We start from the raw sequence: 12,823 nt of genomic DNA on the forward strand, positions 1-12,823 counted from the left end.
TCTACATCAAGAAACACCATCATTCCTATGGAGTATTATCTATGCAAGGTTTTATGCTTGTAGCAAAGAAAAGTTAAGATAAAAAGCTGGTTTACAGTTTTTTGTTTTTTCAAAAAAGCTAAACTTTTGTTGTCCATGTGTCCATGTGAACTGTAGACTCAGGGTCTTGTTCTTAACTGACAGGTGTGGCCCTCAGTATGGGCTTCTGCTGCTGTAGCTCATTTTTTTCAAGGTTTAACAAAGATGCTCTTCTGCATAACTTGGTAGTTATAATAATTGGTTTCCCCTCCTCTCAGCTCCTCTGAGAAACACAGATTAACACACAAGGGATCTGAGAGGTGCACAGAAGTGATCTACACAATTTGCAGAAGAGGCAATTTGAGATAGGAGATTTAAAAGCACAGTAATGGCAGAGGAGAATGTAGCATCTGATGGTATCCTGTAGGATGGCTTTGGAAGTGATGCTACATAAAACAGCGCTCACTTCAAGAAAAATAAGTGATGATAGAGGCAGAAATTAAACAGTGTAAGTTGAAGAACATTGTCCATAGTTTTTGTAGAATGAGTAAGTACAGGAAAGTATTCAAAGGTTAGGGCGATTAGGGACATAAATAGAAATGGGAAGAACAAGTGAAGAGCGTGTGTTGACAAAATGGAAGGAGCACTTTGAGGAGCGGATGAATGAAGTAAATGAGAGAAAGAGAGAGGCAGAGAGATGGAGAATAGTTAGTGAAGAGGAAAGTTCAGAGAATTAATAAGGAGGAAATGAAAGCAGCTATGAAAAGTATGAAGATTGAAAAGCCGGTTGGTCCAGATGACTGGATGCCTGGAGAATGGAGAAGAAGTGTACTGGTACAAATTTTTAAGGACAAAGTGAAAAAAAGGTTAAAACGAAGATTAAACCAAGGTTAAAAGCAAAGGAGAGCAGCAGAGATGATTCATGTGGATTCATTCATGTGGAGAAAGAGCACCGCAGATACAGTATAATGCTTGCTTTGTGAGTGCTGGGGTTGCACTGTCTTTGTGGATCTAGAGAAAGCATATGATAGGGAGCCAAGAGAGGAACTATGGTACAAATGAGGAAGTAGTTGTAGCATATATTTGAGGCTGGTGAAGGACATTTATGAGGACAGGAAGACAGAGATGTAGTATGCAGCAGGTGAGAGAAAAAGGTTCAAGATGGGGATGGGATTACATCAGGGATCAGCTCTGAACCCCTTCTTGTTTGTAGTGGTGATGGACAGGTTGACAGACGAGGTCAGGCAACAGTCTCCATGGATCAGTAGAATTAATTTTCCCAAGTGGCCACATGAGAAACTGGGACTGTTTTGGAGGCTCCCACCAATAAGTTTATGAAGAGATTAAATTAATATTGAGCAGAGCTGAGTTCATCTTATTGGGGTGGCCCTCCAGAGTCCTATTAGACAAAGTATAAAAGTTAAACTTTTATACTTTGTCTAACTTTACCTTCACACAACCAATATATAAATGCCATGAAATGTGGAGGGACCCATTCGATAGTTCTGTCAACTGGGCTCCTTCTGTCTTTCAGGTACTGGGGTACTGCATGTCTACTTTTTGTTACTTTTTCCTTTTTTTTTGATAAATAGCAAGCGTATTATTCTGTCAGTATTGAGCAAAATCACTTCCAGCACTTTGTTGAAATAACATGTAAATAGATAGATAGTTACCCTGAGAAGGTATACCTAGTAAAGTATCTGGCGAGAGTATCCACGTGGGCACACCAACTAGTTAAAAATCAGTGGCCACTTTCAGTCTTACAATACTACTATTGTAGTCTGTCAAAAGAACATTTTACTATAAAACCTTTGAGAAATTTCTGTTTTCTGTTTCTGTAATGACTGATGTAATGTCTTTTTATCTTTATGTTGTGCTTTTAAATACAGTGAGCACCCTAAAAAAATGCAAAACTGACATATAACCAGGCTCAAGTGGGTATACATTCTCTGCTTATCTCCTCTCCATCTGTTTGTGCTGTCTGTGTAGGGGCTCAGGTTTCTCATTTCCCTGCCTCTGAGCCCCCCACAGCTCCATGCACAAGGCCGAACGTGCCCCAGTCACACGCCCTCCTCTTTCTCTGCTGCTGGGAGCCACAGCGACACACGGCTTCCCACACTTCTGTATGCAGCCTGCTCAGCAGCACACACAATAGAAGTGTGTCTGCTCTAACAAAGCCTCGGGACCGTTCTCAGGCAGGGAAAGCACAGAGGCCCACTTCACAACCATCTGGTTTTGCTATAACTGGCTGCTGAGAAAAAGAGACTGAGAAAATATTAAACATTAAAAATATTAATAATGCTTTTAGCTCATTTTGAAGGTTATTTAATATTATTCATTTGAGTTGTCTATTTTATCATTAGAAATAATTAAAGACAGAAACAGTGGTGCTATTTGAGAATAAAAAGCCACGTATTTAAAAAATGTTGTAGTGAGTATTTGCTGTTGCAGTTGAGATGTTAATAATATGTTAGTAATAAGTTTTATCATCCACGCAGCACATTTTACAGTCTTTTTAGTGTCGATTAGATTAGTGTCGTTGAAGTGTCTGTCCTATGTCCCATCATGGTCCATGTGCATAGTCTAAGCTTTACAGAAGGAAACAAAATTTTCCCGTGTCCACTTCAGGAAGAGCATTTTCCCACTGATCTCACTTATGTATGGCATGCAGATAAAGCATCCCACCTGTTCTCTATGACAGCCATTAAATGTGCTCTATTGTCCTGAGCTCTGAGGCCCCTGATTGGCCAGAAAGCAGTGAAAGCGCAAGATGAGAAGCATAAATAAGGAGCAGGCACACAGAAGTAAACAGAGACGTCGTCTGAACCTTTCCAAGCAAGACCAGAACTTCCCACAAGAAAAAACAGACCTCGTCATGGCTCTCTACGCAGATCTCACTCTTCAGGACACCATGAAGGAGCAACTGTTTAGGTGAGCTGAAGTTCTGTTTCTCTATTCCTAGTACGAGCTGTTCACTAGAAATGTACTTTTCACCAAAAGGACAAATATGTTAACATAGTTGTGACTTTTCTTTCAGATGTAAACTTCACATGCTGGAGAAGAAATGCAGCACCGGAGTGGAGAAGCTGAAGGCTCTGATTGCAGAACATCTGCAGAATGGTCTCCCTCTCTCAGACTTACTGGAGAAAACAAAGTCATTGCTCACGTTAAGAAAAGCCCTGCTGACACACAACGGCTACTCCAAATATTCAAGGGACATTTTACGCCTGTTTCCCGATGCAGAGGATGACGTGGCTCCGCTGTGCTTTTAAGAACAAAACACGAACTACAAAAAGTCATCGAAACTGGATTCAAACCACTGCATTTTTAATGGCAGTGATGCAAGCTGGATCTCTGTGTTAAAAATCTACTGACTGTTAAAAGATGCATTATTTGCATTACGACAAGGAGACTCTCTAGGGCACCTGCGGCACATTTCAACCATTTTACTGAGTATTTCTTTTTTTAAAAGGAAACATTTATTTTAGCTCATACGATATGATTTCAGTCTAGCTTTAACAGGAGCCTGTGAAAGATAACTGAATTCAGGGTCAAAAGTGGTTGTTGACTGTGCAGACGATGTGTTTTGCTGCTATTTGTGGGATTTATGTTTCTTGTGGTTGTCAGATTTTTATGTGAAGGCCACAGAAGAAAAATCCAGCCTCGAAACTATGCAACAATTAGTTGTTGTTTGTGTAATTACTATTTTTTTTTTCACCAGAATTTTAGCGGTATAATTTTTGCATTTTATACCAACAGCACAGTTACTGCGAAAATACTGAGTAGACTAACACTGTGTGATTATATTTTTGCATATGTATTTTGCTGCCTTGTTTCAAGGTATATTTGATAAAATCCCTTAATACAAACCTTTCTTTTGAAAGGAGATTCATCTCTGTTTATGCTGTGTATGCATATTTTGTTTATTCATCAGTTTCGTTTTTATTCATCCAAAGTGGATTTTAATTTGTTTTTATGGTTTTTTTGCATATTTCAAGAAAATAAATATCTGAAGGTCAAATTCTTGTCATGTGACTTTATTTGAATTAATTTGGGAGAATCAAACTATTTAAATATTTTGTGTTGATTCAAGAAACTTTATTATAAATTTATTAAATGTATTATATTGTCCCACTCCCTTGAGTGAAAATTTTAAACACCATGTTTCATGGGAAAGGCTTGATCAGTGTGAAAAGATGCTAATCGTAGACTATGATAATGTCTGAATTTGATGACATAGAGCAAGGGTGCCAATGGCAGCCCTTGACAACCATTCGTGTGTGACTGACAGGCACATCCAGAAAGGAATGTAGTGCTATGCATTGCCTTTATCCACTTTATTTCATGCTATGATATAGCAGCTTGGAATGAGACAAAAAGAGATTTTCATTCATTTCTTCGATTTCAGCTCCTCTGTCCTGGTCATTATAGCAGACCTCACCTTCTTAGCACTGACAAATATTGTGGTTATCATGAAAAAAAACCATAAGCCAGCACAACAACTTGTGTGCAGTTTTCTTGTGCAATTCTCAGTAACATGCTGACTCCCTAAATAGACACTCAGTCATCAGAGCACTGGGAGCATCTGATCTACAGTATCATACTTTAACAGGAGGACAGGACTTTAACACTGCTGTTAAGCCATCATTCAAACACTAAATTTGCTTGTGAAAAAGTGCTGCTAATCCCATCAGCATATGCAGTAGCTATATGTCATGCTGTTTTATATAACACCACATTTTAGAATGATGAAATATGGTGTAAGCTATTAGCTCAAAAGAGAAGAGTTTTACCAGCATCTGTCTGTCTGTTCTACGGTCCGTCACATTTTTATGTGAACCTAACAAAAACAGTCAAGTGAGAAATAAGCAGTTTTGCCAAAAGATATTTATATTAAAACATTTTTCTCAGTAAACAGCAGGTAAAGTTACCCTGTTGTTTCAGATAACGTTGCCTATTAAAAAACACGTTGTTAAACATGCAGAGCAGATTTTCAGTTTTATATAATTTCCATGATTAAATAATCAAAATAAGTCAAGCAAAATGTGTTGTTTTTTCTGATTGTTTTATTGCGCATCACTTGGCTTGAAGAGATACATTCATTTTGAGATGTTTTACAAATAACAGCGCCTTCATTGAAGGTATGTGTGCTGTCACTCACAGAGTCAATAAGCAACACGTTTGTCTTGAAGGTTATCTGCTAAAAATGCAGACAGTTAACACATTTAAAGACCAGAAAGGACATTTCAATCATTAAAGTATGTGGATATCACATAAACTTTTACACATGTTCAACATGCATACATGCATCACTGTCAGTGTAACCAACATTATATAGGAATTCAAACTGGGAATAATGACATCTACTTCACAATGAATCGGAATGCGACTACTTTTGAAACACAAAATAACAGCCAACCCGTTGTCTGCAAATATTGCAGAAACACAGAATCTGACCTTTACAAAAGGCAATAATATAGATTAAAGGAAAATGCTGCACAGGCACCCTTCAAAATAAGACAATCCCAGAAACAAGTACAATTACAGGTACTTCTACGAAGATAGAGTTTTTACTTCCAAGCACACTTTTACACAAGTCCTTCCAAGGCTTCTACCAAGGTCTCCATAGAGCAGTGCTGACTGGACTTTTGTCTTTGATGATGCTCGTCTGGACTGTGGAGCTAGATAAGTTGGCCTCTCTCAGGTTCTTATTAGAAGAAGCATGCAGGTTGTTGACATGGTTCAGCAGTCTTCTCTGGGACTGAGTCTTCACCTCATCTTTGGACAGGAAATGGACCATTTCTTGGACACACCTGGAGTAGCCCTGATCGACTGTTGCAGAGTTCACAGCTTGACGCTGCTGCTGCAGTCGTCTCAGGAAGCAAACGGTCATCTCCAGGATGTCTGCCTTCTCCAGTTTGGAGTCTGGCTGCTGTTTCAGGAACTCTGGACCCAGCAGAGACTTGAGCTGCTCAATGCTGGTGTTAATTCGCTCTCTGCGTAACTTCTCCACCAGAGGCTTTCTGAGCTGCAGAAAGAAGAACAATAATATTACTAAACTTGTTCAGTGGCACAGGTTTTAGCACAAAAAATCAGTTGGCTGTATGTGATATTAAAATATCTATGAGTCTCCAGTTTACCTTGTGGGTCAGAGTTGGATGCTCCTGAGAACCGGTCATTGCCGCAGTGACAGGTGCCATGGCTGGATCTCTGTGCTGTAGCGAGAATCTGATCTCTGCTGGCTTCATCCCTCCTATTTATACTCCCACATCTCCATATGAATGTGTGGGTCTTGGTCTGACTGGAGTTTCTCACAGTCTGAGCCAATCAGAGAGCTCAGCAAGACAATAAAGGATGCAAGACACTGAATGGTGTTATTGCCTTAAGGATAATGGTTAGATCTCAGGGGAACAGCTGGCGGGCTGGGGGGAGGTTGATGGAGAGAGACTCACACAGCTCTGTGTGGATCTGGGAAAGTGGTGACCCTGTAGAGAAAGCTGATCTGCTGCCTGATGCTGAGATCAATGACTTTGACTGAGCACACGCTCATCATAACAACAGAAAACACATCTGAAACAGTCATGAAAATATGTTAGGCTTAGACAACCACATATTTCTGCCTTATTTACAACAAACGTGTCACAATTAGGTGTCATTTTAACTTGACTAGAATGTATCAAAGTAATACTCTTGCTCTACTAGAGATATTTTTGTTGATACTGTTATCGCACAAAATACTATCGCAGATACAACAGAAACTTTCCTCAACACATCTCCCTATCAACAGCTGGATTAATGAGATTTTTAATAAAGTTTGATTATTGATACAACCTAAACTCATCAGACCACAACCAGCACACGATCAATTCAGGAGTGAACTCCCTTTATCCTATCAAAATCATTATCATCATCATCATCATCATCAAAAAAAAAAAAACTTAAGGAAAAAGAAATTAAGAAAAAAAGCCTGGAATGCAGAGAGACAATCTGAGTTTGAAGAAGGAGAAAAAGAGCCTTTGAATTTTCATTAATCCAAAACAGCCTGGTAATGACGAGTCTTGATGGCTGGAATTTCCATTCACAGGCAATGAGACAAAACTCGTAAACTGACTCCATAATTAATGTGATGTGCAACCAGACACACTTCTTTTGTTCTTGAAAGCAGTAAATGGGGAGAGTGTGGGAAACCAGAGAAAACCCACTCACAGAGCCCCTGAGGGACAATAGAGGCAGGCCATACAAAGATGTCTGTGAAGGGGGAGGAATTCTTTACCACTGAATTTAAAGTTTTTACATAATTTACTCACTCAAGATGAGAAAATGTTAATTTAGAGTTCTTACTAATTATATTTTTTGTACATATATTAAATAAATTATTTGAAAACTTTTGCTATGATTTGTGGTTTTGTTTAAATAAAATCTAAATTATTTTTTTGAATAAATTTTATTTTTAAATACAATTTAAATTAAAGAAAAGTGCCAAATTATCACACTGTTTTTAAATTACATTTTTATTTGCAGTTCTACATTGTTACCAATGACCAATTTTAAACTCCCGACAGCTACATCATTATAACAATGTGTATTACCTGGATACATTTTCATGACAAAAGAAAAAGTAAGTAATATAGTAACAGCTATAATAATGTACAATTAAAACCTGGGTCTAGGTGCGGCTTGCCCCTCTGGGGGCGGGGGTACCTGGACCTGGGATATAGAGTATGTTTGGGGAGTGCGACTGTCTGTGCAGTGTCTATTTGTGTCTGTCTACACGTTGGGTGAGTGCCGAGTATTTGGTTGTGTATATGGGGGTGGGAATGCACGTCTGTGTCCGCGTGTGCCTGTTTGTCTGTGTCTATATGTCAGGTTGGGTCTTAGACTCAATCTCTCTGGGTACATCTCAGGCCCTCTAAAGTACGGAGGCCTATCTCCCCTCACCACACTCCCTGCCGGTGGCTGATGCCCTTAGACGTTGGTGTGTTGGTGGTCCTTGTCATCTGGGGCTGGGCGCTCATGCATGTACCGGCTCACTCCTGGTGGCCGATTGGCGGGGCCGGGCGCCTGTGGCCCGGCTGGGCTCCTTCCGGGGGATGGGATGCCCTCAGGCCTCTGGCCTCTGGGCCTGAAGCTCGGTCCTCTCTGGCACAGCTGGCTGCCGGCGGAGCCCGCGGGCACGCCACTGCAACCCCCTCTGGCCTCTGCTCCGTAGCTGCGGGGTGACCTCTCGTTTGGGGCTCTACTCAGCTCTTCCCAGGAGGGTGGCACGGTTCCCCCCCCCCTTTTGGTGGTCCTCCTCGGGTCCTTGTACTCTGGGGCCTGGATCTCCTCCATACCTGCTTCATACCCTGGTGGACGGGGCTATGGCTCCCCACACTCCCTAGCAGATCGTTACATGGAGAAACCTTTGGAATACAAGCATGCTGGTCCACACAGGTATGCACACAGGTGTACACACGGGTGTTCACAGACGCAGACTACACCTTTCTTGGCTGCTGCCTCAAAGCACATTGTGCGCTGTCTATCTTGCGTGCTGCACAATATCGTTTATTATTTAGTATCTACTGTTATCTACTGCTAGCTAGTTTATTGTGATGGTGCTGTTTTTATTATGTTGCTCTTTGTTGTTTGCTTTCTCTTCTGTTTTTTTTCTCCATACAGGTGATCCAGGCGTTTTGTTTGTTTGTTTGTTTGTTTTTTCCTTTCTTCCCCCCCTTCTCACCGTCTCTTCTCCCCTTTGGTTTTCTTTCTCTCCCTCTCTTTCTTTCATTCTTTCTCCCTGTCCTATCCCCCAGTCACGTCTGTCCCGTTTGTAGCAACCGAAAATAAAATAAATACATAATTAAAATAAAGGTCAATCAAATGGACCAATATGGCAAGGCCATGATGATCCACTTGGTAAAATAAATCCGCTTGGCATCTTTCTTGGCCTTAAGACAACAATTCTGATGGCTAAAGATCCAAACGGGACACAAAAAAAAAAAAAATAAGACAAGGCATACTTTATCTAGTCCAAAAATAGCAGCCAATACATTAAATAGCTTAATAAAATACAATATGACAAATCAAAAAAGTTTAATAAAGTTAAAAAAGAGCCCAATTAACCTGAAAATAAAGTAGAATAAAATAAATGAGATTTTTTAAAGTAAAAATATAAAATAAAAAAGGAGAATGTCATATTTATTACATATTTTTCTTAATAAATACTTATAATGTCCTTATATGTCTGTGCAGGTATAGAAAGTAAATGCACATAAATAAAATTTAAATATAAAATACACATCCAAATATACTTTGTTGCCTAACAGTTAGGTTACATCCCTAATCAAAATATTTGTGTTTATACTCACTCTCCTAGCTTAATTACTGACAGTGTCTACACAACAAACTCTGCCCTCGTGAGAGAGCCGGGAGCTGCTGGTGTGTAGATGAATTAGCATTTAACAAGGCACATGCCCATTGTTGAGTGAGAGCTCAGTCAATGAACAGAGTGTGGGAAAACTGTGAGAGAGCGAGTCACAGTTCAGTGTGATTAGCATCTTCAACCTCACCAGCACCTGACTATTCTCCAAAGGGGAATTGGCACACTTCAGAGGAAGATTTTCTTCACTGTTTATTCTCTTTTTCCTTGTATTTCTTTCTCTGCTGGTCTCTCTTTGGTGCCAATTCTGTAACTTTTGCCAGCTTCATTTCCACTCTGTGTCGTGGGTCATTATTTCAATCTAAACCTCTTTACTTTTTCCACTGATGGATGCCAAACTACCATGGCAATGTGATCCTTTTTAAACAGGTTATAAAGGCTTTTTTCGCAAAGTACATTTTGACAAAGACTTTTTTTTAAATCAATGCCACAATATATAATTTGACTAACGATGGTGGGTAATAAATACAGAAAGGGACTCTAATAGCTAATATCTCAGGTGATATCTTATTTCCTGACTGAGAAAGTTAAGCTAAACTTACATTATGTAAGTTTGGTTTAACTAATGCACTCTATTAAAACAAAAAAAGGTAATAATCAAACTTCAGCATATGACCTTGTGCTATGTCTCAGATTATTGCTTAATCTTAAAACACAAATCTACCTTTCAATCCTGCTATTTTATTTTAACATCATGGGATTTTTAATGTGAAAGGTGCATATGGAGTGCTCTCACATGTGTGATGGGATGATCAGCGTGTGCTCAGTCAAAGTTATTGATCAAAGCATCAGGGGGAAGATCTCCTCTCTACAGGGTCACAACTTTCCCAGATTCATACAAGCCCCACCCATTACCCCAGCCCCCAGTCCTCCACCTGTTCCCCTGAGACCTAGCTATTGTTCCTCCAGCAATAAAACAGCATTCAGCATGTTGCTTCATCCTTATTGTCTTGCTGAGCTCCCTGATTGGTCAAAATGGTGAGAAACTTCAGCCAGGCCAGAACCCACATATTCATATGGAGATGTGAGATTATAAATAGTGAGATGAAGATGAGAGAGAGATGAGATTTCTACAGCACAAATATCCAGGCATGGCACCTACAATCACTGCGGCAATGAGCAGTTCTCAGAAGCATTCAACTCTGAATCACAAGGTAAATTGCCCACCAATACCTAAACATATCTTTACAAATTGTCTCATATAATGCTTAAGTTACACTCTGGATAAAGTTTATTTACTGTTTTTTTTTCCTCTTTTTGCAGCTCAGAAAGCCTCTGGTGGAGAAGTTACGCAGAGAGCGAATTAACAGCAGTATTGAGCAGCTCAAGTCTTTCCTGGGTCCAGAGTTCCTCAAACAGCAGCCAGACTCCAAACCGGAGAAGGCAGACATCCTGGAGATGACTGTTTTCTTCCTGACACAACTGCAGCAGCAGCAGCGTCAAGCTGTGGCCTCAGCAGCTGTTGATAAGGGCTACTCCAGATGTGTCCAAGAGGTGGCACATGCTCTGTCCAAAGTGGTGAACACTCTGTCTCAGAGAAGACTGCTGAACCACATCAACAAACTGCAAAACTCCTCTGACAACCTGAGAGAGGCTGATATCTCTCGTCTGAGCTACACAGTCCAGACTACCATGACCAAAGATAAGACTCGAGTCAACAGCTCCCTCTGGAGGCCGTGGTAGACACCAACTGACAGAAGTTGTTAACAATGTGACCATGTTGGTTAAATATAAATAAGATTTTCAATGTTAAATGAGAAATCTGTGTCAGATTTTTAGCACAAAGTTCTGTTGTACTGATAGTTTCTTTCTTTTTTAGAAACACAATATTGTTTTCTATGATAACATACTTTCTCTCATTGATGCATGATATGATAACTACTGACCAAGCTTGGTTAGGAATGATCATACTTAACTTATATTCCTGTTGACAGGAGTTGTGAATTTTCTACCTACTTTTTTGTTTTAATATCACCCTTTCTGATGCACTTTTATGCATTGCTTTCTTATCTGGAAGATTTGTTGACCCATATTGGGTACTGGAATCATGTGTTCTATTATTATGATATTTTGCAGTGCAAAAAGCATAAATGTGTGCATAACTCAAAATGTATTTTCTCTGATTGAGAGTTGGGTCACTTTCTTTAGTTTATATTAAATTACCCTGCTGTGCCTTTTATATACATACTGGAGCTGTTCATTCTACTCTGATTAAGGGCATTGACTAGAAATACAAGTTTTTGCTGCCATGCATCATCACCACTCACGCCTCAGTGAAAGTACGTAAACATGATGTGACCTCTTTATTCTTCACGATCAAAAATAAATAAATAAATAACTGAATATTGAGTTGTGTCACCTCATCCCTTCTACTGACAAAAGATCAGTGTTGGTCAAGCTTTTAGTGGAGCAGAGTTGTCATTGTTTACTGGAGCATTACATTGTTGAGATACATGAACCACATCTTTCAGTAAGGACACTTTCTGTTATGGCTGCCAAATATCTTGTAGCTGCTGCTGAAACACACAGAAATCGATTCATTTCTTAAAACATATGATGACTTGTAAAATAAAACTGACAATTTGATCATTCCCATCTGTTGTTGTGCCTTTATTAGTCTTAAGGTTGGCAAGCTCCTCTTATTTCACAGTCTAGGATCACACTTCAAACATGTGGCCCTTGAGCCAGAACAGGCCATTTAAATGGTTGAATAAAGCCCTGAGAATGGCTTTTCAAAGCTGATAACTGCAGAGCAGAAGGTTTTCATGTTTAGACTACATGCTGCATTTGTAACAGCTATTACCGAAAAACTGCAACATGACAGTTCTGACTAAACTCCCAATTCTGTCCAAGCTAGAAGTCAAGCTAATCATCAGTTTTACAGATTTCTGACTTCTTAAGGAGTTAACTCAACATGTTTTTTTCATTTACTAAAGTAGTGTTTATTTTTAATGACAGTGGACTGGATGTGAAAAAAAGAAAAATCATCAGTTCTTGTACTTTGTAACATATACATAAGTACAAGTTATGCAAATATTTCACCACTCTACCGTGGTATAAGACTCAAACCATGATGCTCAGATGGGAGGAAACCAATCTGGATGTTCAGCAACAATGCAGGGACCACTGATGTTCAAGCCTGCCATGAACTGGAACCTGCAGGAAAACCAGAATCACTGTTTACAGTGAGGCAAGTTTTAAATCACCAAGAAAGAAGCTGCCCACATGGACATACCAAAAGTGTCTGGTCCAGGTGCAGGTTGCTAAAGGACATCATATACGGGTGGGAGTGCATGTATTTGAGCCAGTATGTCTACTTTCGATCGTGCGCGGACAGGGACGATTACATTCAAACTTTTAGGAAGGCTCAGCTCCCAATCATCTCAT

The 12,823-nt window shown here is 39.7% G+C and overlaps 3 protein-coding genes across 3 annotated transcripts; 2 read left to right on the plus strand and 1 right to left on the minus strand.

Moving 5' to 3' along the window:
- The first annotated feature begins 2,840 nt into the window (after positions 1–2,840).
- LOC146387519 (uncharacterized) lies at positions 2,841–4,052 on the plus strand. Its single transcript, XM_084927244.1, has 2 exons — positions 2,841–2,949; positions 3,056–4,052. The coding sequence occupies exons 1-2, from the start codon at positions 2,894–2,896 to the stop codon at positions 3,288–3,290; spliced, it is 291 nt and encodes a 96-aa protein (XP_084783370.1). The 5' UTR covers positions 2,841–2,893; the 3' UTR covers positions 3,291–4,052.
- A 1,010-nt stretch (positions 4,053–5,062) lies between these two features.
- On the minus strand, positions 5,063–6,281 carry LOC146387520 (transcription factor HES-5-like). The gene is made up of 2 exons (XM_084929155.1): positions 6,159–6,281; positions 5,063–6,046 (listed from the first exon to the last, which is right to left on the minus strand). The coding sequence occupies exons 1-2, from the start codon at positions 6,264–6,266 to the stop codon at positions 5,630–5,632; spliced, it is 525 nt and encodes a 174-aa protein (XP_084785281.1). The 5' UTR covers positions 6,267–6,281; the 3' UTR covers positions 5,063–5,629.
- A 4,219-nt stretch (positions 6,282–10,500) lies between these two features.
- On the plus strand, positions 10,501–11,990 carry LOC146387521 (transcription factor HES-5-like). The gene is made up of 2 exons (XM_084929159.1): positions 10,501–10,590; positions 10,700–11,990. The coding sequence occupies exons 1-2, from the start codon at positions 10,528–10,530 to the stop codon at positions 11,117–11,119; spliced, it is 483 nt and encodes a 160-aa protein (XP_084785285.1). The 5' UTR covers positions 10,501–10,527; the 3' UTR covers positions 11,120–11,990.
- Positions 11,991–12,823: the final 833 nt, after the last annotated feature.

The sequence above is a fragment of the Perissodus microlepis genome, chromosome 5, assembly GCF_051167445.1.
Source record: "Perissodus microlepis isolate ML-2025 ecotype Zambia chromosome 5, ASM5116744v1, whole genome shotgun sequence".
Lineage (NCBI taxonomy): Eukaryota > Metazoa > Chordata > Actinopteri > Cichliformes > Cichlidae > Perissodus > Perissodus microlepis.